At 30.7% G+C, this 27,143-nt stretch overlaps 1 protein-coding gene across 1 annotated transcript in view; it reads right to left on the bottom strand.

Annotated features, from left to right (window-relative positions):
- The window catches only part of LOC143057471 (uncharacterized), a 364,231-nt gene that overhangs the window by 328,271 nt on the left and 8,817 nt on the right, over positions 1 to 27,143 (bottom strand). Inside the window, exons 3-7 of the mRNA XM_076230779.1 lie at positions 22,261 to 22,332; positions 19,699 to 19,770; positions 16,800 to 16,871; positions 11,268 to 11,339; positions 6,099 to 6,170 (exon numbers count right to left, since the gene is read on the bottom strand). Of these exons, the coding sequence (XP_076086894.1) occupies positions 6,099 to 6,170; positions 11,268 to 11,339; positions 16,800 to 16,871; positions 19,699 to 19,770; positions 22,261 to 22,332 (360 nt within the window). The remainder of the gene's footprint in view (positions 1 to 6,098; positions 6,171 to 11,267; positions 11,340 to 16,799; positions 16,872 to 19,698; positions 19,771 to 22,260; positions 22,333 to 27,143) is intronic.

Below are 27,143 nucleotides of genomic sequence, written 5' to 3'. Positions count from 1 at the left end.
TTTAATCTTAAATATTTAAAAATTGTTATAATAAATGGGTATTTTTTTTTAACATTTTGATCACAGCCAAATTTTGTACGGTGTGTAGAAATACCGCAAAGGACTTCTTAGTGCACTGAAGGACTATACAAATCATTGGTGCATTAAGAACAAAGTTTTTGCACTAAGGACATTAAAACGATGTTATTAGACCACAAACATGGATATGAGAAGATATAAGTATATAACTCATAAATATAAATTTGGGTATCAATATATATCATAATTTTGAAATTGACTTTCTTTTTTATCAGCGCATGCCATGTGACCGAAGGCTTATTGCAAATTCCCAAACATCAATGTTCAGTCAACCTTATCCAATAAACAATTGTCATTTGATCGTTACTAATTGATAAGTTTATGATAGTTGTAGAATAAACTTAATGATTTAGCGTAGTTTATTTTCAACTTGATGAAAGAATAATTTTATTTTATGTCCATCTTAACAACACAGGAGTTTACATTTGTACATACTTTCATAAGAGATTGATAGACATTAAGATGGGAAAATGTGGCATTCGTGGGGATCTTAAAAACCCGATTACATCATTATTATATTGTGTGGGAACGGAACTGTACGGTTTCTACATTTTCGACATTCGAAAATATAACAAGTTGCAACATGGAAAGTTTTCCAATAGTGAATCAAATGATACAATATAACATTTCTTCTAGACATTCAAAACATTCTATATGTATATATGAACCAATCAAATAATAAACGACGTATGCATACAAACGTTTTTCGTCGAATGGAGGAGCTTTTAATATATCGATCAGAACTGTCACACAACAGCGATAAAAATGTCAATAATCATTGAAATACACATCGTTGAGTCCAGAAATTTTAAAAGTACTATTTCTGATGTATGGTCTTACCTGTCTGAAAGTTTGAAAGCCATTGCACCAGTAGAGATTCACAAATTATATTTTTTTCAATATCGGATAAATTAATTGACTGTACAATCGCTTACGAGTTTACTGTACTATCACTTGGGCCTTTCCTGTACAATCGCTTGTCCAACTTATCAAAGCTTATATTCAATAATGATGTGATATAATTTGCAATTATACAACTATCCATCAAATTAATTGGATGTACACATGTAAGCTATATTAGGCGACCATACCTTATAATCGGCTATATATATATATAAAAGGTCCCAACATAAACAAGTTTTGAACAATTAAATTCGAAAACTAACGGCATTATCTAGAAAAAACAACAATTTACAAAAACCAAAAATAAAATAATATGCCAGACATGAACCAACGGCAACCACTGAACTACAAGCCACTGACTTGGGATTTTCACAGAAAGAAGATGACATGATAAGCATGCATGTGTGTGTACGCTCAACCTCCTAAACTGAAGTGGATGTAAGCAATTATAGGCAACAATCCGGCCTTCAAAAACGAGAAAACCCCTTCCATATAGTCGACCGATCACTAAAAGGCCCCGACTGGAAAATGTGATTTTTTTTAAACTCTAACCAGAGTGCATGTTTATCAGCTTACAGAACTTGAAAACCAAAAAAAAAATCAGTTATAAATAAGCTATCTTAATCATAAACAAGCTTCTGTCCTAGTTTATTAGAAATCCAGGATAGTTAAGAAAGTAATTTAAGTTTCAAACACTTTACCCACAGAGTAATTTTTTGTGGTTTGTAGATAGCTATTGCAACAAAAGTCGGAAGGCTCAACAAAAATGTAATAAACTATTATACTTTGCGAAATATGTGTATCTTCTATTATATCAGTATGTGTTGGTTAAAATAAAATCTCTATACATTTTTTACTATTTCAAAATATCTTTATAAAACATTTCCACAGAACTTTAAAAAGTGAACTTACGGAACAAGCAAACGAACTTAAAAGAAACAAAAATAAGAAGAAAATACACTCTTACATAGAAGTAAAAACTATAACAGTCAGAAAAGCAAAATAGATATGACAGTAATAACTATACCATAAAAAAACCAAGAACAACATGAAATAACATAATATATACATTCTTTATAAGTATACTAGTGTATTCAAAACGGGTCAAGGTTGAATGAACATGAATTTCTATATATTACTGTCAACTGAGTGTGGCGCGTGTCGATAAAATATAAAATAACTTTCTAAATGTGATTATAAAATTGTTTATTTTTAAAACGTTGACTTATATATGCAATGCCTTTTGTGTCAATTGTATCATTCCATCAGGTCCTTTAGTGCAATTTTTTGCTCTAAGTGCACTAAGGGGGACTTTTGCGGTATTTTAACGGACACCCCAAAAAAGAATTAAAGGACAAAACGTTATTATGTGGATTTTTTTCCGGAAAATGTTTCATTTGTCAAATATTTGAGAACAAATCTATTCTTTTTCAATTCAATACATTTTAGGTAAACACTTAGAGTTACACATACACGACCCTACATTTTTGATAGAAAAAAATGCATTTTCAATATCGTATAATCTTTTTAACTATATTAAATTTGCGGTTTTGTGATATGTGCATGTAGTTTGAACAACGTCGTCAATAGTGTTTGAAAGAAGCTATAAAACATGATTTAAAACCTTATACACCACATACGGAGGTACATGTATGATACCATTACGAGTGAACGTATGATATAAATGTGAAATAGCCATTGTAATTGCCACGTTATTTTATGGATCGTTCATTTTATTACCTTTAGATTATTAACAAGTGCCATCGAACTTAATCTTTATAGACCGTATATTCAACGCATACATACGCTAATTTTACAGTTTAGAGGTAGAAGACGAAGAAGAATTATTTATAATAGTGCAATCTGAACAAGCAAATAAATAAATACATATTTATATTTATATTAAACAAGTTTTTTATTCAAATGAAAGATAGGATAAGCGCATTTACAAACAAATGTACATATACTCAATGCTATACACTTAAATTTAGGTCATACATATGTATTGTTTAAATCTATGAGGATCTTGACGGGGTCCTTCATTTCTGTTTTTATTATAGTTTTATCACTCTCACTTCACGGCCTAAGAGCAGTTTCAGAAGCTTAGTTCAAACGGAGACACGGTTCCTTGATGCGGCCTAAAGAGGATAACGAAATTAACTATATAAATGATCTTACATATAAAATATTTGTATTTTGCGTTATTGATCGTTCCTGATGAAGTAAAATCCAGAAACGTGAATTGGACGTATGAAATTTATAAGATAAGATAATTTTATTAACCAATCAAGGTGCCCAAAATTTGAGCTATACAATCAAATGAATGAATTCCTTTTTTTTTTTTAAATAATATCAACGAATGATTTTATGTTTCATAATTAAAAATAATATACTTTTTTTATTTTAGCATTTATAATACAATGTATCTTCCACATAAAAGGGCGTAACTCCTAATATCATTCTGACACACTAAACGGATCTTGACCCGATCTGAAACTTTTAAACGTTACTTTTTATGATTTGTCTAGGTTTGTCCAAAACAGTCTTAACAGACTGGATTTAACGCTAGAGCATATCAAAAGGCGTAAGAGAATGCCGACTAATAGCCAGTCAAGATCGTTTAACTAAACCTACCCGTTGTTATCGCAAACTAAAATTTATCTCATATATACAAGATACATGTTCATTTATTACAAGAATTTTTGTACGTCAAGGTGTATGATAGCACGATAATATACGAATCGTAACAACGCTTCAATATGCTCGTCTACTATATGCTCTTCCACAATTTACGCCTGTTTTGCTCCAGCGACCGGTATTACAGTTTAACATAGTTTAAAAGCTCATTGATCTGTTACTTTATTTACATTTTTGAGCAAGACTTAACTGTTTATTATTAAAATTCAACAAATGTCAACATTATCTTCATCAATTTTATTATTTAACAAAACATTGTTTTTCATTACAAGCAATTTCATATATTAATATACAGCTAGTGAATATTTGTTGTCTACCGAAAATATAAGATTTAAATTATATACGCAATCAATAATTTCTGTGATGTTACTTTTATTTCCGTTACATATCTAATTTACGAGTACAAAATAGTAAAACAGAAAAATAGAAACGATAAATATTCAGGAATACCTAAAGTTTCGTAAGCAATTGCAAGGTATCACACGTTACTTAGATTCCACGAGTTTTCATAGCAATTAGCAATTTTTAAAACGAATATGTGAGATAAAGATCTACTGCATTTTGGCAAATTCAAATTATGTTATACTACTATTTTATTTTCAACAGATTCACATTTCTTAAACCGTGCATCAATATTTTAATGTGTTTATCTAAATTTCTTTTATTCATTTGTTAAAAATTGTGAAGCATGCGACTTAACTGAGAATACACGCATATAACTAAATTCGATTAAATTTGATGAAAAAAAAAAGATAAATAAATGAAGTTTGTCTTGCTTGAGTGATTTACCTGTACAAAGCTCGGGTCTCAACGATGTTTAAAACGAATTGATGCCAGTTTGAAATAGTTTAACGGGGGCGTGGCCTAATAGTTTGACGTACATTACCGGCAACTTGATTTTAATTGATTCACCGCAAAGAAATCTATTTGACTGGCGTTAAAATGAATTGAAATGAATTGAAATGAATTAAAAATATTTTTTAATTTTTGTCAATCTTTATCAAATAACAATTAATCTCATTTAAATAGCGTTAACACGTTTTTGTCCGTTCAAGCTAAATTCAGGTTACTAGTGTATGAACTAAATGACTGCTATGTAGCTACACAAATGCTCCAGTATGGCAAAGTCGTCCCGGGTTCAGTAAAGCGGGGATGTATTCGTGGAAAAATATTGAAAATGGTTCAAGATACATTCAAATCACTAATTGTGCTCCGACAATACCAAACAAAACAACATTTGGGATATATGATGTCCGAATGTTTGCTGACAATGGTCGTGCAGAATGTTTACATTGCAAACAAAGAAACCATCCTTCCTATGCTTGCAAAGATGAACCTGATCATAGTAAGCGCTGCTATAACTGTTCAGAAATAGGGCCTTTTGCAAGGGATTGTCAAAACGAATCAAAATGTTCTTTCTGTAACAAAAACGGGCATGTCCGTAATACCTGTCCTGATTTTAAACACAATACCATGTTTAAGTCTTGTGGTAATTATGCAAGTGAAATTCCCGAAGGTAAGTAAGCTCAGGAAAACGACAAACATGAAAGTCAGTCCATTGACCCCTACAAGTGGCAGAAAACCATCTACAAACGCCTAATACATACCACACCAAATCAAAAGGGACAAACGTAATGTTAGGAGCTTCAAATTGCTTGAGAGTTGGTCGATTTGAAGACAATTTAATCAATGCCTCTATAAATGGTGCCATCCTAGAAAAAAATGATCAGCGTTTAGGTGCGGCTTTTGAAAATCCCCGAGTGAAAAGCAATGGTTCAAATGTAGGCAAGGTCATCATAAGCTTGGGTACTAATGACTTATCAAACACGACAGTGATCAGGTGAATGTTTTTCCAACACAAGCTGTATTAAAAGTGAAACAAGCATTTCCAAATACTGGTGTATTGGTATTGATATTGGTGGGTGTGGTATTATTCCGAGAAAGGGGAACAGTAATCATATTCTCACAGTTAATGAAAAAGCAACAAATGTAAATAAATACTTAGAAAAATTATGTCTCAAAGATGAAGTGCTGACCTACATTGACGTTGAACACATATTCGCAAAAAATGGTAACGCGGTTAGGTTACTTTATGAAAAACAGATTCTAGTGGAGTTCATATCACAATTTCATATCTGGTCAAGTATCTGTTCAAGTAAACTACTTTTTGCTAGACAGACACAGGGCAACTAAATATTTATAATACCTTAGATCATATTAAAAAAATCAATGAAATCAAACTTAACGTGGTAATTTTTTGATTTCTTGAAATTGGAACAGTTTACCAAACACCTTGTGAACACACATTTATAAATCTTGGTTGCAAAATTGAAAACGTTTCATAAATATAAGTAAGATCATTGCAAACTCGCCATACATGATGACAAAATGTTTTTTTTATTCAAGATCAAGTTACTTACAATGTCTGAAGAGCCGTCAAACCTGTAAAGATATTCACATCAAGCGTTGAAATTTTATTTCCGTATAAGTTCCTGCAAAATAAAATTATATGACCAAATGTTTTTTTTTTTTTCATAGAATAACACACACGTTCTTAAATTGGACGGGGTGGCGGAAGCACAATATTTAATCTTGATTCTCAGTTAAAAGAAAATATTGATAGACAAAACAGAGAAAATGATTACTGTGTTGATTAATAGACATTAAGAGCTTCTTTTTAAAGGCGTTTGCCTTATAAAGAATATATATATAAATATAGCATTCAGAAAATTAGTTTATACAGAATAACAAACAAACCTACAGAAAATTCTTCAAACAATTTACCAAAAGAAAAAAAATAAGAATCCAAAATATCATTTATCATTAATAAAATGTCTTTCAAAAGTCCGTAAAACTTTTCTAAACGGTAACCACACAATCCTCTATTTGTCGCTATTCCGGGGCGCTCTTTCATCTGATAATAAATGTCAGATAAGCTACTATCATCTAAATACTAAATAATATGACTCCAAACAATGTAAACACTTCCCGACTTCATGTTTTGTCAAAGATGGAGATTTCACTTTATGAAAAATTACGAAAGAAATAAACTCATCATAGATACCAGGATTGAAATTTTATAGTTAAGCCAGACGCGCGTTTCGTCTACAAAAGACTCATAGTAACAAAGTAATTACTTTAATGCTTATTAATTGTAATCTTTTACAAACAGGTTGCTTATAAAAACACTGACATCTTAATGTGGATCTGGATGTTTGTATTCAAATAGGGTGGGAGGTGTCTGGTTCCTTTGCCATTTGATCTGATTATCTTAGTACACACCGATTAGGTACATTATAACAACAATACTTTATTTGACATTTTTTTTTAAGTTTTGATTTCTTTTTAAAATTTAAAATTGAGAAAAGAACTTGGGATCCCACTAACATATTTAATCCCGCTAACATATTTATCGCCACTTTCTGTATGTATGAGCCTGTCCCAAGTTAGGAGCCTGTAATTCAGTGGTTGACGTTTGTTGCTGTGTTACATATTTGTTTTTCGTTCATTGTTTTGTACATTAATTAGGTCGTTAGATTTCTCTTTTAAATTGTTTTAAATTTTTCATTTCGGGTCCTTTTATAGCTGACCATATGGTATGGGCTTTGCTTATTGTTGAAGGCCTTACAGTAACCTATAGTTCTTAATTTCTGTGTCATTTGGTCACTTGTGAAGAGTAGTGTCATTGGCAATCATACCACATCTTCTTTTTTATAATTAATTGGATACATTACAGTTTAAGCTGGGCACTAGGGATAGTCGAGATACGTTGATTGGAATTTCCCCCACTAAGTTGAATACGATGACGTATAGCTATTGTGAACAGACTGATCAAACATATAATAACTTTATCTTGGTATGTTATTTTAGTGTATGTCAGCGCAGCCACGAAATAAGCAATCTCATACTTTTTATCTTAAAGTAATGAAACTTACACACACACTCACACACATATGTGTACACATGCATACATGTTTATTTCCGCGGCGAATGCATTAAGCATTATAGATACATATATACTTTTACTTTATGACAATTTACGCTCCTGACGGTACTTTTATCTGGTAAATCTACATTTTAGACATGTTTTAGTTATTTAAAAAGTGTTTGAATAAGAAAAGGGGGAAACTTAAAGCATTAATGTTAATTAAATAACTACACGCTTCAAATAGTTATAAGAATACTAGTCCAACAAAACTAACGATACAAAAGTTTGAACTCCAATTTATCTTAAAATATAATGACTGTTATTGTAAAAAATTTCTTTGCGAAGCAAATGCATTTGATTGAAAGAATCTGACCAAATTGGAAGTGGAAAAATTCAGTGTAATTGGACACAGGGTCAAATTTATTTTGCGGGAATTAATGACAAAAGGCATGAGAATTCAGTATTCAAATATCTACAGAGGCATTGAAATTTTTAAGCAGACCATGTTAAGGTCTAAAGATTTAAGTTCTTATATCGATTTTTGAATTTTAGGGTATTAATACGATACGATTGTATCACCATCCCAGTAGTCAGCACCTAGGTCTTGACATGAATATCAATTATATGGTCAATTTGATAATTTACTGTTGGTAAAAGTATGAATTATTCGAAGTACTAAGGATTTTCTTATCCAAGGGATATAATATCTTAACGGTATTTGGCACAACTTTTTTGATTTATGGGTCCTCAATGCTCTTAAAGTGTGTACTGGTTTGGCTTTCTAACTATTTTGATCTGAACGTCACTGACGAGTCTCGTGTAGACGAAACGAGCGTCTGGCGTATTAACTTATTAGCCTTGTACCTTTGATAACTATTGAAATATCAAAAATTGCAAAAAATAAATATCGCGTATTTGCCTTAAAGGGCACTAGCTACGAGATATATAACACATATAAAGTATGATTTATGATGTTTAATCATTTATGAAAGTGAAATAGTAAAACAATATTTTGATTTCAGCAGCCTGTATGGTTCAATTTTGTAAAATTAAGCTAAGAAACATTGACGATGAATTATTCACCTTCAAGTGAATAATTCGACCATATCCGTATTAATATGAAGTTCAATTAACCCCCTTAGATAGAGATGGATAAATCATGAATTGTGCGTGTTCAGTTATTGAAAGGAAAATAATGTGAACATTGAAAGTGAAACAAAAGTAAATCATTTGATTGACTGATTCGATCCACAAAAAAATCAAATTGCACGAGTTAACTTTCTATATTTTTTTTCTATACATCTATGTTTATATCGCTTATATGACCATCGGAGTTCTTCGAAGGTCGACTCGATTGTTGATTAGATAGCGTCAAGAATTCTGACAAATGTGTGTCCTACAATACATAGTAATTATACGTGAATAGCTGATTTATTTGACGTTAAATGAATAAAACATCTGTCAGGAATGCTCTAAAACTTGTGTTGTACTTTAACAAGTAAAAGGCTTTAAACAAAATGAAGTAAAAAAACAAAAACATTTGTATTAATGGCCATATTTTATAACAGCTAGATCGAAACAAATGTTGAATGACTTAAGAGTTAATTTTTATAATGCGCGTAGAGTAATACATTGGTTAGCTTGCTTGCTTTGTTTGTATATTGTACAAAATGATGACGTTAAATCAAATTTAAAATATGAGATATCCTTGCCTATCTATATTGTTTGCAGATGTCAATCTTAATAACAACGCTTGAACAAACGTTCATACAAGCAAGCAAACTAACCAACGTCATACTCTACGAGCAGTAGAAAATAAGCTCTAAGTGTGATCTTATGACATCAGTGATTGATAACCTTATTCAATCATGACAATATCAATTGGCAACATGGTATTGATGGATTAGTGTTCAAGTAGCATAAAGTCACCAAGGATGGTGACAGTGAATAAGTATCACAAATTTCAATTCAGTTCTCTACGTTGTCAGAGGGAACCTATAGTTCTTAACTCATATAATATACTTTGCACAACAGTTACTTTTTATTTTGTTTAGAAACTTATTATAGAGGAACTAATATTGATTAAAATCATATTGCCTTCATCACTAAAAAATAACCATTTAACCAAGGGTACCACTTTAAGTTATAGTTGAACAATTTAATTTTCGTTTCAATAAACTATCATACTCGATGGCAGTCAGAAGTTTATTGTCATACATCGATATGTGTTGATAGCATGAAACATTTAGTATGATTATAGTTAGTAAACCATAGAAATGACTTGAAAATATTTTATTGTACATACATCCACATTATTTATATTTTTTATATGAAGATGTAATATATGAAAATAATACCAAATTAGATTAACCAACATTTTAATTATGTGTAGTCAATGTTTCTTAACAATAAAATAAACCCCATTATTTATACAATTCAAGGTAATGAACAAAGCCCGAGGGATGGCTTAAAATTTCAAAGGAGAGACACCTGGTGAGTAGACAGTGTAACACATGCAATAAAAAAATACAAAACTCAGTGATGAATTCCGAACAGAGGGAGGTCCATATAATCTGACAATACCAAACGTTCAACTATATCAACAGATGGAACTCATGGAAAAGAACTGTCATATTTCTATTTTTGTTAAGATATTTTTTGAAACAAAAGGAGTTGTGCTTTTTACCTGGTTCAATAGCTAATAACACTTATCACTTTTACGACAGTTATCGAAACAACAAATATGTTCTAACCCCAAAAAACTACCTAGTTGTATTTAGAAAACTTTTCGGAGTTAATGGTCCCTTTTGCTTTTCACCTTCGTACTTTATTTGGCCTGATTATTTTTTTTTATTTGAGCGTCACTGATAAGTGTTTTATTGACAAAACGCTCGTCTGACGTATAAAATGTTTATCTTGGTATCTATGACGAGATTACTTATAGTGCTGTTCTATTGAAAAACATAGTATGAGCAACATAAAGAAACATAACCAGTGAACTTAAAAATGATTGAGATAAAGCAGCCAAAATGGTAAAACATACATCAGAGATGTACAACACAAATGACTAAAACAAATCCAAACAATTTTAGGTCCTAGCTGCTTTTCACCTTGGTACTTTATGTGGCCTGGTTAAATTATTTTTATTCGTGCGTCATTGATGAGTGTTTACAAAATTAACAAACCGGAAAAAAAATCGAATTTGATCTGTAACTTGTCATGGAAAATTAATGCACCAAATATCAAATCAATATCTTCAGCACAAAGAAGAAGTGAGGAAGACTTATTTTCCGGGCTGACGATTGACAGACGGACAAAGTGCAAACCTAAAGTCCCCTTCGACTTCTTTGGTAGGGGACTAAAAGAGGAAAGTCAATAAAATCTTATAAAACTAAATGCTTGATTATATCAACCAACGAAAATATTGGAAAACAACTGTCTCCCACTCTGATGACAGTTATCGAATAACCAAGGAGTTTCTACGCAGGAATTGATAAACTAAGCTATATTTGGGGAAACTTTTTGGTAAACATTCAGGTCTTCATTGCTTTTCACTTGTATTCTTTATAAACTAGGAGATGTGTCATATAGTGCAACAGCAAACTAGAAAGAAGCACATGGCGATATTATGTTTATTTCTTGGTAAAATTTAGGTACTTACAATTCTGTAAGCGCCGACAATCCTGCAAATAAGGTTGCATCTATCATTGTAATTTCATTCTTTGACAAATCTCTGAAAAAAACATTTAAAAAATCATTTGACGCAACATTAATTTCGCAGAAATCATAGACATCTATCAGTGGTGTACGTAGAGCTGTTTGACAACTAATTTGATTATTGGATGCTTATATGAAAAAATCCCAGTTCGTGTTACCTTAATAATTAGAGAATAACATTTTGCTAGTTCTACTCTTAAACCTGAACTCTTGTCCTAATACTTTTTTTCACGGCATTATGAAGAAGAATTGGAATACAAAACCATTTGTTTTTGTAACCACATGTTATAGCAGCTAGGTCAATAAAACTAATGGCAGACATTTGGAATATCAGTAATCAATTTTCAATTTATTTACCTAATTTGTTCCTGTTAAGTCCACAAAATGCTTTATGCGTACTTTATAATTTCAAGCAACATTTTTATTGTGTTTTGCATGATATCAACATTGCGTTAAATGTTGTGCACTCTTTATTCAGTATTAACCCACTAAATATTTGCTAAATGTATACGCACATTTGTAGAGCTTTAATTGATAAGTTTTATTCAAGTTATATGAAAAATGTCATCCTTAACCACAATCAGAGATTTTCTGAATTATATTTGTTGATTAATGTTTTCTATAAACTTGGAATACAGTCAATTACAAATTAAATCCAATAAAATTGAGAATGGAAATGGGGAATGTGTAAAAGAGACAACAACCCGACCAAATAAAAAACAACAGCAGAGGGTCACCAACAGGTCTTCAATGTAGCGAGAAATTCCCGCACCCGGAGGCGTCCTTCAGCTGGCCCCTAAACAAATATATACTAGTCCAGTGATAATGAACGCCATACTTATTTCCAAATTGTACACAAGAAACTAAAATTAAAATAATACAAGACTAACAAAGGCCAGAGGCTCCTGACTTGGGACAGGCGCAAAAATGCGGCGGGGTTAAACATGTTTGTGAGATCTCAACCCTCCCCCTATACCTCTAACCAATGTAGAAAAGTAAACGCATAACAATACGCACATTAAAATTCAGTTCAAGAGAAGTCCGAGTCTGATGTCAGAAGATGTAACCAAAGAAAAATAAACAAAATGACAATAATAAATAAATAACAACAGACTACTAGCAGTTAACTGACATACCAGCTCCAGACTTCAATTAAACTGTCTGAAAGATTATGATTTCATCATATGAACATCAGGCACAATCCTTCACGTTAGGGGTTTAGTATCATACCATCATAACATATATGAGAAGAACATAACCCGTGTCATGCCAACAACTGTTTTTAGAATAAATGTGTTTAGTTCCGATGCAAAGACCTTATCAGTGACTCAATATTAACGCCAAAATATGCAATCTTTAATGACTTGACAACAGTATCGTAATTATATCCCTTCTTATTAAGTCTATTCAAAGGTTTTGTAAGTTTCTGAGGTGAATACTGAGACCTTTGTGTTTTATAAAGAATATTTCCATAAAAAATTGGATGTGAAATACCTAAACGTATTAGAAGTCTGCATGTTGAGCTATATTTACGAATGATGTCTTTATACCGATGATAAAATTTAGTAAATGTTTTGACTAGTTTGTGATATCGAAAACCCTGGTGTAATAATTTTTCAGTAATACATAAATTTCTCTCGTTAAAGTCTAAAATATTGTTACATACACGAGCGAATCGTACAAGTTGAGATATATAAACACCGTAAGATGGTGACAAGGGAACGTCACCATCTAAAAACGGATAATAAACGATAGGAAATGAAAAATCATCCCTTTTATCATAAATTTTAGTATTCAGCTTTCCATTAGTGATATAAATATCAAGATCGAGAAAAGGGCAGTGGTCATTGTTAGTATTAGCTTTATTTAAAGTAAGTTCAACAGGATAAATTTCATTAATATACATACTGAAGTCGTCATTATTGAGAGCCAAAATATCATCCAAATATCTAAAAGTATTATTAAATTTGTTTATCAGATGTTGTTTCGATGGGTCTTTGCTTATTTTTGTCATAAATTGTAACTCATAACAATACAAAAACAGGTCCGCAATAAGTGGTGCACAGTTAGTCCCCATTGGAATTCCGATAATCTGACGATATACGGAATCCCCAAAGCGAACAAAAATGTTATCTAGTAAAAATTCAAGGGCATATATAGTATCAAAGCATGTCCAATTAACATAGTTTTTTTGTTTATTGCTACTAAAAAATGACCTAAAAGAGTTTGAACATATATATTCACATTCTGATTTTTTGAATGCCCATTTAATTAGGTGTGTGAATTTTTTCTTAATGAGAATGTGAGGCAATGTGGTATACAGGGTAGAAAAATCAAAACTTTGAACAGATTCAAAATCACCAATATAAGCATGCAATTTATCAAGTACTTCCAACGAGTTCTTGACACTCCAAAAGTAATTTATTCCACTATTTTCGAAGGCCTTATTTGAACAATTTATTATCAGGTTTTTAATTGTACCAAGTGTGCTGGTAAGAATAATAGACAATTTAGTAGTTGAACAATGGCTTGAAGACAAAATAAATCTATATTTGTATGGGGTTTTGTGCAGCTTCGGAAGCCAATACATAGTTGGGACTTTCATTGTATTTGGCTCTGCTTGTAAAGCGGTGGCTAAAAGTTTATGTTTGTTACAGATTTCGTTTTCTGAAAATAGAGTCAGTTGGAATGTTGGTGAATTGGTGATTTCCTTTTTCAGAACCTCAATGTAAAATTTACGTCAAACAATAATAATATTATTAGCAGCTTTATCGGCCGGGACAAAAACAAATTCCTTGGCAAGTGTTCTTTTAGTTTATGTTTGATACGAGAAATAGGTTTATTGTGGTTATTGTTAATAGTAAAATGTTCTTTAAAATGTTGAATACGTATATCAACTATCTTCATTACTGAATTAAAAAAAGAGTCCAAAGATTTTTTGTCAGCTTTTTCCAGTTTTATCCATTTCATACAGTAAGTATGGAGTGAGTCGTGGATGATATTACGACACTCATTCCAATTAATAATTGACCGGGGACGATATTTAGGTCCTTTACTGAGGAATGATTTTAACTCTCGGTCTTGAACGATGTTAAGATCTCCTGTTATAACATGGAAAATGGGTCCATAAATATATTCGGAATTACTGCAATTACATGAAGTAGGCGTATTTTCACTGATATTAATATCTGTAACTTGTATGACAAAAAAGAAGTAAGGTGCGTGACAATTGTCAATAGAACAATGGTTTTGGTTTTCATGAAAATGATAATTCGCAATCAATCATGTGTAGTGCCAGCTTGTTTATTGTATTCTTCTCTCTGGATTTTTGCTTCATTCCTAATATAATCATTCCTACTGCAGTTTATGATCTTGTCATCACCTGATGCAGGCTAATCTCTTAATGGACAAAATTTATATCCCTCAAGTGATCTTATTATCTAATTGCATAACTCTTGCGTCTTTCTATTTTATTACTTCAAAATGGTAAACCGTATTATTTATATAGACAAAATAAATACAATATTTGTAGTAAAATTGCAGTAAGGCAGAGATGCTTGAAAACTGATTGATACATAGTATTTATTTTGACAAATGTGGTGTACAATAGATAGGTATTAAACGTGAATATCCTAATTGTTTAACGTGCATTGCAGACATCTACCAATATAAAAAAAATCTGCGTTGTTCTCAGAAAAATATACCGCAATACAAACGATGAACTTAAAAAGAAAAGAAAAACAATTATCTTAGAGTCGAAATTATTTAACAGCTAGTTCGAAAGAAATATTGGATGAGTTTAAGTTGGATCTTATGACATCAGAGACTGATGTAATCATATCAATATCAATTGGTAACAGGGTAACATTTAATGGATAATTAAACCGTTGGTACTGTTTAGAAATGTAATTGAACAATTTCATTTTATTTTCTTAATATTTCAAGACTCTATTGCAGTCAGAATTTTAATGTAACACATCGATATTTGTTGATATTATGTTACACCAACTGTAATTTTAATTAATAAATCAAAATATGAAACAATTTAATAGCAATGCACGTGGAAATAGTCGACTGTTCAGTGTTCTAATGAAAATATGAAAGTTGGTTAATGATATTCCAGTTTTTCCTTTTAAGAAAGATTGGATTAATTATAATTTTGTCATCCCTGATCAACTTAACTAGCTTGTCAACAAACAATACAGGCAACCTCCATAATCAAACTTCTGTGGACTCAATTACAGATATCCAAATGTCCTTTGTTTTTATAAGAATTTTACACCTTAAACCTGTTACTAAAATTAGATAAACTAACTTTTTTTTTTATATTTGAAGTAGAATTTTCTAACCATTTAAAAACAGAAAATCGAGATCCTTTTTGTCAGAGATTTGCCAATGTTCAAATATTATAAATTGATTACGAATACACCTGATGGTAGCAAACAAAGACTGAAATATTACATGAAATAAAATAAGAGACATTGTAGTACACTTATTAAAATACAGAACTCCAAGATAAATTCAAAAAGGGGGAAGTCCAAAAAATCTAATATAACTAAACGCTTGATAAAATCAACCATTGGAACTTATGGTAAAGAACAGTCATATTCCTGTTTTTTTACAAAAGAGAAATTGTGGTATTTACTTGATGACAGTTATCGAAATACCAAAGAGTTTCTACCTCAGAAATTGATAACCTTAGCTGTATTTGGAAAAACCTTTCGGAACAAATTTAGGTCATCATTGCTTTTCACCTGTATACTTTATTCCTGTGTCAGTGATGAGTATTTTGTAGACACAAAGCGCGTCTGGCGTTTAAAATTTTTAATCAGGTCATCATGACGAGTTTATTTATAATTAGGGTAAAAAAACAGACATAATCAGGAGCAAGCAGTCAAAATTGTGTAAACATACATCATAGATATAAAACACATTCAATGAAAACTTTCAAATAAATCCGACAAGGACTTCAACAACAAAAATGTGGGTGTTGGTAAGCGTCTCTTGATACGTGTGAGCAGTTAAGCTAGCTATAAAACAAGGTTTAATCCACCATTTTCTACATAAGGAAATGCCTGTACCACGTCAAGATACGACAGTTGTATTCCATTCGTTCGATCTATTTGAACTTTTGATTTTGCAATTTGACGAAGGACTTACCGTTTAGAGGTCGACATTTTTATATTTTACTTTTTGCTATGCATTTACCATGTTTACATCAGTCATGTTTATTTTAAATAGTAGTTCGTGTCAATCAACTTTGTCATGATTGCGACCTTGAAACTTGTCGACACAAGTAGAAAAGTTGCAATAAAATAATCAAAAAGAATAAAGAAATGCCTATAGATATCATCTTAACAACAATGATTTAATATGAATAAATTAATAATATGAGATGTGTGATATAATGCATTTATTATAGCAAACTAGCACTACATGGAGTTTTTTTTCTTCTTGGCGGAGTTAAGTTACTCACAATTTTTTCAGCGCCGACAATCCTTTAAATGTGTTGGCATCAATTCTTGTAATGTTATTGTTTCTCAAATCCCTGAAAATAATATTTGTAAAATTCTAATTTGCATTACATTTGTTTTAGAAATCAAAGACAACTGGCAGTGATGTACGAAGGTCTGTTCAAAAACTGATTTGATTATTGCTTGCATACATGACATGATAACAGTGCTTTTAAGCTTTATACTGTCAGTTACAGAATAATATTTCCAAGGTCTACTCTTCTCTCACAAATAAAAAAAAATCTTGTCCTCAGATCCGCATTACAAAGGATGAATTTAAATAACAAACCATTTGTGTTTGTTATTATGATTAACAGCAGCCAGGTCAATACAACTATTGACAGCCATGCGGAATATCAGTGAATATCAGTAAACAGTTTTTAATTCAGTTACCGAAATTGTCCTTTTGAATTCCAAACAATGCTTTAAGTGTAAATTATAATTCGCGCAATATTTCATTTGTGTTTTTGTATGAAACCTAGAAATTTGGATAAATTTTGTAGCCCTGTCGATTCAGTATTTATTACATTTTTGCATAATTATGAACACTTTTAGAGCCTAAATTGAAACGTTTTCATTTATTCGTTGTATAAAACATCCAGACTAAACCAAAATCTATCGTTATATCTCAACATTTGGCGGCTTTTTGTTCAATGTTAATTTTTTTAATTGTTAAACATCTCACCGCGATATATTGCTTTTATTTATTCACCCCTTATTTAATTGATTTTATATTTACATTGTATCACAGATCATATGTATTCGTTCAGTGTACATGGTGTATGTTAACTTATGTTAATAAGTCCTTTGATTGAGTCAAGCCATTTCAATTGATATTTTATAAAGTTTCTTTCTATGTTGTGATGTTACACTGTTTTTTTTCAGATAGGGGTGAAGGTTTGTACCTATTAAGTCAGGAATCTGATGTTAAGTAGTTGTCCTTTGTTGATGTGGTTCATAAATGTTTCTTGTTTCTTGCTTTATATAGATAGACGGTTACTTTTCACGTTTGAAAGGTTTTACAATTGTCATTTTTGGGGCACTTTAAAGCTTGCTGTTTGGTATGAGCCAAGTCTCCGTGTTGAAGAACGTAAGCTATAATGGTTTACTTTTACAAATTGTGACTTGGATGGAGAGGTGTCTCATTGGAACTCATACCACATCTTCTTATATCTATTTAAATAAAATTGGTATACTGTTGAATACCTATAAATCCAAACATGTATGATAAAATAGAACATAGATACGTGAACAATGACCAAAGTTAAATGGTTTGGTTGTTCTGCAAATGATAATTATCAATCGAATATGTATAGCGTCAGATTGTAAAGAGTAGTTCCGTCTTGGGATATGGGCCTAAATTGTAATAAGAAAATATTCATCCCTGAAGCAATTTACTATTTTGTCGTAAAACTGATGCATGATCAATTCTCAATGGACAAACGTGATATCCCTTAAGTTATCTTATTCTTCAATTGTATATATCTTTCGTCTATAATTTTCATTTCTTTAAAATGATAAACTTTACAAAAGAAAATAAATTATTTGTCGAAAATGGAGTGAGGCAGAATTGTTTGAATACATAGTATACACTCTGACAAATGTGTGGCATGCAACACATAGAAATTATACGTCAATAGCTGAAATATTTGACGTAAGATAAACAAAAAATGAATTAAAAAACAAAAAAAAATTGTATTAATGGCCTTATTTTATAACAGCTAGGTCGAAACAAAAGTTAAATGACTTTAGAGTTAATAATTATAATGCGTGTAGAGTAATACATGTTCTTTGGTTATCTTGTTTGCTTTGTTTGTATATTGTACAATTGTATTTATGATGACGTTAAATCAAATTTAAATATATTGCATACAGGTTAATCAATGCCTATCTTTATCATTAGTAGATGTCAATCTTATTTACAATGCTTGAGCAAACGTTCATAAAAACAAAGCAAGCGAACTAACCAACGTCATACTATACAAGCATCAGAAAATTAGTTCTTAGTAGGATCTTATGACATCAGAGATTGATATCGATTGGCAACAGGGTACAATAGATGAATTTGTGTTCAAGTAGTATAAGAATGGTGACAGTGAATAAGAATCACACATTTCAATTCAGTTCTCTATGTTGTCAGAGGGAACTAATGATTCTTAACTCATATAATATACTTTGCACAACAGTTCCATTTATTTTAATTAGCAATTTATTATAGAGGAACACTAACATTGATTCAAATCATATTTCCTTCCTCACTAAAAAGTAACCATTTAATCAAGGAAACCACTTTAAGTTAGAATTCAACAATTTAATTTTCGTTCCATAAACCTTTCAGACTCGATGCCAGTCAGAAGTTTAATGTTATACATCGATAGTATGTAACATTAAGTGTGATTATAGTTAATAAACCATAAAAATGACTTGAAAATATCTTATTTAACATACATCCTCGTTTTTTATTTTTTTTATGAATATGTAATACATGAAAACTAAAACAAATTAGACTAACCCACAATTTATTTATGTGTAGCAAAGGTTTCTAAACAATAAACTAAATCGCTGAATACTACAATTAATGGTAACGAACAAAGCCTGTTTATTTGAAATGTAACGATTAATCGTATGCTTTTTCTATATAAATACAAAATGGTTTACATTTAAGAAAGGGACCAATGTGAACTTAACACAAAATTAATATAACACGAATTTTGACATTTGTAGAAAGGTTGCAATTGACCTTTTGTCAAAAATAATTCAACATGAATAAATTAATACTAGAAGATGTATGATATAATGCAATAACAAACCAGCAGCACATAGCAGCATTTGTGTTCTTCTTGGAGGAATTAAATTACTTACAATTCTGTAAGCGTCGACAATCGTTCGAATGTGTTTGCATCTATCTTTGTAATGTTATTGTTCTCCAAATCCCTGAAAATTATATTTAAAAAAAATCATTTTTGCATAACATTAATTTTGTAGAACATAGACAACTAGCAGTTGAGTACGTAGAGATATTTGAATACTGATTTGATTATTGCATGCATACATGACATAATTTTAATTGTTGTTAAGCTTAATACTTTACATTGGAGAATAACATTTTCAAGTATATATAAGATGTGGTTTGAGTGTCAATGAGACAACTCTCAATCCAAGTCAAAATTTGTAAAAGAAAAACCATTATAGGTCAAAGTACGGTCTTCAACACGGAGCCTTGGCTCACACCGAACAGTAATCTATAAAGGACCTCAAAAATGACTAGTGTAAAACCATTCAAACGGGAAGACGAACGGTATAATCTATATAAAAAAAGAGAACCACATCAACAAATGACAACTACTGAACATCAGGTTCCTAACTTAAGAAAGATGCAAACAAATGCAGCGGGTTTACACGTTTTAACAGGTACCAACCTTCACCCTTACCCCAAAAAATAGTGTAACATCACAACATAGAAAGGTCAACTCTTAAACGTCAAAACTCTTTTACATCATTACGAAAGATGAATTTGAATACACAAACATTTGAGTTATTACCATATTTTACAGACAGCTAGGTTGAAACAAATGTTAGAGGACTGTAAGTAGGATCTTCTGATACCCTTCTGCAATAATGTCAATAGGGTAAAGATAGATGGAAATGTGTGCAAGAAGTATAAAGTCACCAACGAATACTGGCTGAGATTTTTAATCATGAAATGCAATTCAGTTATCCATATTTCTTAACTCATATAATGAATTTGCACAATAGGTTTATTGATGTATTTTAGGAAATTATAGTGGTGGAAGTAGTATTGGTTAAAGAGGTAAAGAACGACAATTCAACCAAGGGTACCATATACAGTTTTAATAGAACAATTTCATTTTAGTTTCATGCCTCTTACAGACTCGATCGCAGTCAGGATCGATATTTGTTGTTACAATAACTATTATTCCAGTTAAAAATCCTAACAATTTAATAATCTTAAAGCAATTCACAAGAAAATAGTTCATTCTTCCGTGTTTTAATGTAAATGTTAATTACTTATCAAAAATTGATAATAATATTCGTTCATATTCACTTAAGAAAGGATTGATATGGCTTTCATGATGATTTACTCATCCGTGATCAAGTTAACTATCGTGTCATCAAACGAAACAGACAACTCCGTCAAAAAACTTCAGTAGACTTGATTTTATCTTTTCAATTCATTTACATACATCAAAATAAACGGATTATTTTTTTTTTCATAAACATGGTACTTCTTAACCTTATACCAAATGAGATTAACACACAAATTATTTAATTGTTAGTAAAATCTCGTTAAACATTGAAGAATAAGATATTATATAAAACAAATTAAGTCATCAGTATTTAATCATATCTAAATTCATTCCAAGCTTAATTAAAAAAGAAGGAACGAATGGAAAAACAACTGTCACTGAAATTTATTGAAATAATAAGTATTTTCTGCCAAAGGAATATATTGCCTTAACTAATGTTGGCAAAACCTTTCGGAGTTTTGAGTCCTATTAACATTTCACCTTCGTTCTTTTTTGCCTGTTTAAGTGTGTATTCTTCAGGTGTCACTGATCGATATTTCGTAGACAAAACGATCGTCTGGCGTACACAATTTTAATTCTGGCAATTGTATGAGCAACTTTCACAGACATAATTGGTAAACACGACAATAATTGGTATTAAGCAGTCAAACGTGTGTGAACATACATCATAGATTTACAACACAATTGATTTAAACAAATTCAAACAAACTTAAAAACAAATCTGAAAAGTACGACAACAAAATCTCTTGAAAGTAGGTAATCGTCTCTTACTATGCACTCCCAACCAGTTATACGAATTCACTTTGAGTCAATATTTCAAAATCGGGAACAGAACACTATAGGTAAAAATACAGGAATATAAAGAAGTAGGATTCAAAAAAAACATGTCATTAATCAATTGAGTAAAAATATAGTTCGTTTCCATCAACCAATTTCTGATTGTGACCGTGAAACTTGTCAATATCAATCGTTCAGCCTAATAGCGTTTTTGGAGCAGAATTTTTGCAATGTCTTTTAAAGAATATGCATCTAGTGTGTTTAATTGGTGGCTGTTTAATACTATAAACAAATTATATTTTTGAAATGTAATGATTCGTTGTATTTTTATTTTTATAAATAGAAAAGAATTTACGTTTACGAAAGGGTCTAACGTGAACATAACATCAAATTGACTTAACACACAAATTTTGTTATTTGACGAAAAGTTGCAGTTAACTTATTGAAAAAGAACGAAGAAATGCCTATAGATATCATCTTAACAAAAAATAATTGAACATGAATAAAATAATAATAGATATTATATAATGCATTTATTATATATAACAAACAGCAGATGGCGACTTTTTTTTCTTCTTGACGAAATTAATTTAATCACAATTTTGTAAGCGCCGACAATTCTTTAAATGAGTTGGCATCAATCCTTGTAATGTTATTGTTCCTCAAATTCCTGAAAATATTATTTTTAAAATTGCATTTTGCATAACATTTTTTTTTTCTAAATCAAAGGCAACTGGCAGCGACGACCGTAGGTCTGTTTGAAAATTGATTTAACTATTGCATGCATAAAAGACAGAATTACAGTGTTTTATACTTAACAATTTAAGTCGGAGTATACCATTTTTAGGATCTACTCTTAAGCTGAGCTCGTTTGTCCTCTTGACATTAACAGCATAACGAATGATGAATTTAAATTTTAAAACAATGTTTTTGTAACCATATTTTGTAATCCTGGTATCTATGATGCGTTTATTTACTGGAGCTATGTCAATGCAGATGTTTGCAGACATGAAGAAAACAGTCCTCAATTTTCAATACAGTTACTTAAGTTGTTCCTGTGATATACATGCAATCTGTTATGCATAAATTATAATTTAAGCAACATGTTTCCATTGTGTCTTTATTTTTTTCAAATAAAAATTGGATTAAAATATGTCAGTGTATACCCTCTAAAACTTTGCACAAATGCGCCTATTTTTTAACCTCTTATTAAAAAAGTTTTTGTTTTAAGTCGTATAAAACATTTCAGACTAAACCACAATCAGTAATTTATTAAAATATATCGATATTTGTTTATATATGTTTTATATAAACTTGGAATAAAATCGATTATCCAAAGAATCCAAACATGTATGACAAACAAATCTTAGCCTCTTATAATCATTCCTGTAGCAGTTTAGTAACTTGTCATAAAATGATGCCGGGTAATCTCTCAATGAACAAAAGTGATATCTATAAGGTTATCTATTATTGAATTGCCTTAATCTTACGTCCTTATTTTTCATTTCTTTAAAATGATAAAATTTACAATTTATAAATGAAATATTTGTCATAAAATTGCAGTGATGCAGAGATGTTTGAACGCTGGTTAATAAATATCATAGATTCTGACTAATGTGTGTCTTAAATAGTTATTATACGTGAATAGCTTAACTGATCAAGTGAACGTAAAATGAAAACAAATGCATGGTCATCTCTTGAACTTATAAAAACTCGTGATGTTCCTAAACACATATACCGCTTTATAAATAATGAATTAAAAAACAATAATAGCTATCTTAGTGGGCTTATTTTATAACAGCTAGGTCTAAACAAATGTTGGATGACTTTAAGTAGGACCTACGGATAACATAGATTGATTTCTTCATGCAATCATGTCAATATCTTTTGGCAACAGGGTAACGGTAAATGGATTTGTGTACAATCAGTATAAAGTCACCTAAAACTCAGTTATCTTAGTTGCCCAAAAGGAACCCATATTCTTATCACATATTATGTACTTTGCACAATGGTTCCCTTTATGTTTTAAGTAAAACATTTTTTGTAAAAGTATGAATAACAGATTAAACAGTTTTCTTTCCTCGTTCAGTAGTAACTTACGACAGCTTTCCTTAACTTATGAGTACCGTTTTAAAGTTACGATTGCAAAATTCCATTTTAATTTTATATTCTTCGATCGCAAACACAATATAATGTCGATTTAAATCGTTCTCACTTTAATTCTGTGGGAATAGTTTTTGTGTAAGTATCATACCCTTGACCCTCCGGTTTTATATCGTTCAATGTACATGTAGGAGAACTATTTTCTCGTATCTTAAACATCTGTCTGAATCATTGAGATATTTTTGTTTACCTTAACAGACCGTTCTTAATTGTCATTCACCCTAAAACTAACCACTTTCAAACACTAACCTCAATACTTACACTGGTCCTGAAACCTTACCATAAACTAAAACAAATCCAACCATTTACATGCAAACAATAAAAAACAGGGTGCTATTAAGTAGGTCGTTTTGATTGTATTGATGTATACTTTTAATACAATTCCATAGCCACTGTTTCAAGATATTTTAATCTGTTACATAATCTAAATAAATTAAACTTTCATCGAAAATCTAATTAAAAATCGATCTATCAAATAATTTTAAAAAGACTGCACATAAAGAATACTTGTGTTTGTTTACCATATGGAAACACCATTAACGTGAAATGAATACAAGAAAATATATTTGAAGCATAAAAATTCTACAAAAGAGACGAAGAACAATATTGATTAACAAAATGTATGTAAAACATGTGATATGGACTGGATTCTTTTGTGCAGTCTATCCATGTTTCAGTGGTCAATACGTACAACATGTGTATACTCTTTCAGATAACTGACAGCAATCGATCAAAATATTGGTCACTTGCGGTCTAATATTAAAGAAGTAATTCTGACATTATTTCTTTAAAAAATGAGGTAAAAAAGAAATGCAAATGTCATAAGTCGAAACAAAACTGACCAAGACATATAGAGAACGAACGATTGATCTATACGACCGAGAATATCGACTTGCCCTGTTCAACATCTGACATCCTTCGGGTTACTCTTAAGAATTACCGATATTTCAAATGCATTTATTGGGCATCTAACGATTACGCAATAGTAAATGTATCTTGTTCAACCTTAAGACATTATCAAACTCAAGAATTATCGGTACATGTTGATAATGTAACCGTTAGAAATAAAACAAAAATACAAAAACATTGGAACATACTACAGTATTAATTAGGCATGCCTAATAATTATCCATCCCTTATTACATCTACAAATATAAAACCATTGGTGCATGATATAATAGTCACTGACCATAACACATGAACTTATACAAAACAATTGGTGCATGATATAATAGTCAATGACCATAAGACATGAACTAATACAAAACCATTGGTGCATGATATAATAGTCACTGACCATAAGACATGAACTAATACAAAACCATTGGTGCATGATATAATAGTCACCAACCATAAGACATGAACTAATACAAAACCATTGGTGCATGATATAATAGTCACCAACCATAAGACATGAACTAATACAAAACCATTGGTGCATGATATAATAGTCACTGACCATAAGACATGAACTAATACTTAACCATCGGATCATTTGAATGTTTAACCCTACGACATTACCAAATACACAATCATCCTTACGTGTTAATTGTATAACCCTAATACATCACCAAAAACAAAAACATCGATACATGTTATTTCTCTTACCCTATGACAACACCAAATAAAAAAACGTCGATACAATAATTTTCTAGTCCTTGGACTAAACCAATTGTACAAGTTGAAAAGAAAATTTAAAAAATTTAAGGACAAATGGTAGTCCGCACTTTTACCGATTGGGACAAGACAGACATTGAAAAATAAGTAACCACAAAGTATAGCACTCAAATCTAAGACAAGGATATGAATGAAGCCTATCTGTGTAAAAATTGTTGAATCTTTGAATGTTTGCAAGCCGTGGTTAGAACATTTCCTCCGATAAGTAAATAAACAGGAGTTGCTAGTAAATAATTGAAATTATAAATTATATATATTTGGACGTATTACATTTAGAACGTTTTTGATTTGATTTTTTTTTCTCAAGTTTATACCAAACTTTTAGCAATATCTCATGTATCAGTTTCAAATTATTTTTATATAAATATATTAGTCAGCATTGGGATAGGTGACGGTATGTATGACTTTTTAAAAATGTCTACTGAGACACATGATGAGATAGCATAACAGATTTTTGTTGAAGACAAAGAGGGGGGGGGGAACAGTCTTAACAGATCCAGATGTGTCCAAATATAATAGTATGCTCTTATTCGAATCTTGTTTAAAAACTTTGATAATTTAAGCAAAACTATGAGCTGTCAGTAACACGGAAATCTTTCAAAAATAATACACTATGACAAAAGACAGCTCATGGTGAGGTCTCGAATCAAGAAAGGCGCAATGCATGTGTTGCAGGTGTAACACATTTGCATGATATCTTAACTTTCTCCTTTAAAATTCGAAAAGAAGACTTACAAGACGTATATAAAAGAACTTCAAGAATGACTGAAGCCTTTCAAATCTAACCATACGGTGACAGTTTTGAATTGTGAGTAGTCGGTTTATTATCTATTGATTGTCGTTCGGACTGTTTTGATTTATAGTTGTTTCATAGTGAAATCCTACAACATCTCTTTATTTTGATTTGGTATAAAAAAAAATAGTATTGCTTTTAATTACGCGTGATCATTACAGAAATGCCATGTACAAAGTGTCAAATTGTAATTTTCCTTTTTTATTGTTATTTTTTGTACTGAGGTTAAAAACTTATAACCCCTATTGTAAAGATAAATTTACACTCTTTGCTTGACTCATATGTACAGACAAGGTACGTTTTATAAATGAATAGTATATATTTATGGTTCGGGTTTCTAATGAAAAGCTTTGTTGTTTAAAAAGATTTATCATTCAATAAAAAATATACTGTTGTTAGTTATTTTGTTCGAAGAGGTTAAAACACGCATAAAAATCAGTGCTCCAGTGTTTGCATATTTATTGTAACGATAAAACCTTAAATATTGACATTTAAAAGACTAAAAATTTTCTTATAAGTAAGTGCATATCGTGATTTTACAAATCACTCCGGCAAAGTTATACTGTTGCAGGTATTCGGATAAGTATCAGTTCATTTGATTCAAACAAATATTTACCTTTAAATGTCTACAACTTATGTTGTACTTGCATAGTGAGAAATAACAACTCCCTCTGCAAAGTTATACTGAGACAGGTATTATGATAGGTAGCAATATACTTTATTTACACAATTATTTTATTAAACTAGCTTCGTAAATTTTTTCTTAACTTTGAAGTACTGATTTTTTTTATGACCACCAACAAACGTACAGTTCGTATGTTTTGTTTTAGTTGAATAGACACTTGAAA

Source organism: Mytilus galloprovincialis, chromosome 13 (genome assembly GCF_965363235.1).
Source record: "Mytilus galloprovincialis chromosome 13, xbMytGall1.hap1.1, whole genome shotgun sequence".
Lineage (NCBI taxonomy): Eukaryota > Metazoa > Mollusca > Bivalvia > Mytilida > Mytilidae > Mytilus > Mytilus galloprovincialis.
The sequence above is the reverse complement of the archived record's forward strand: the minus strand, read 5'-3'. Positions and strand labels throughout refer to the sequence as shown.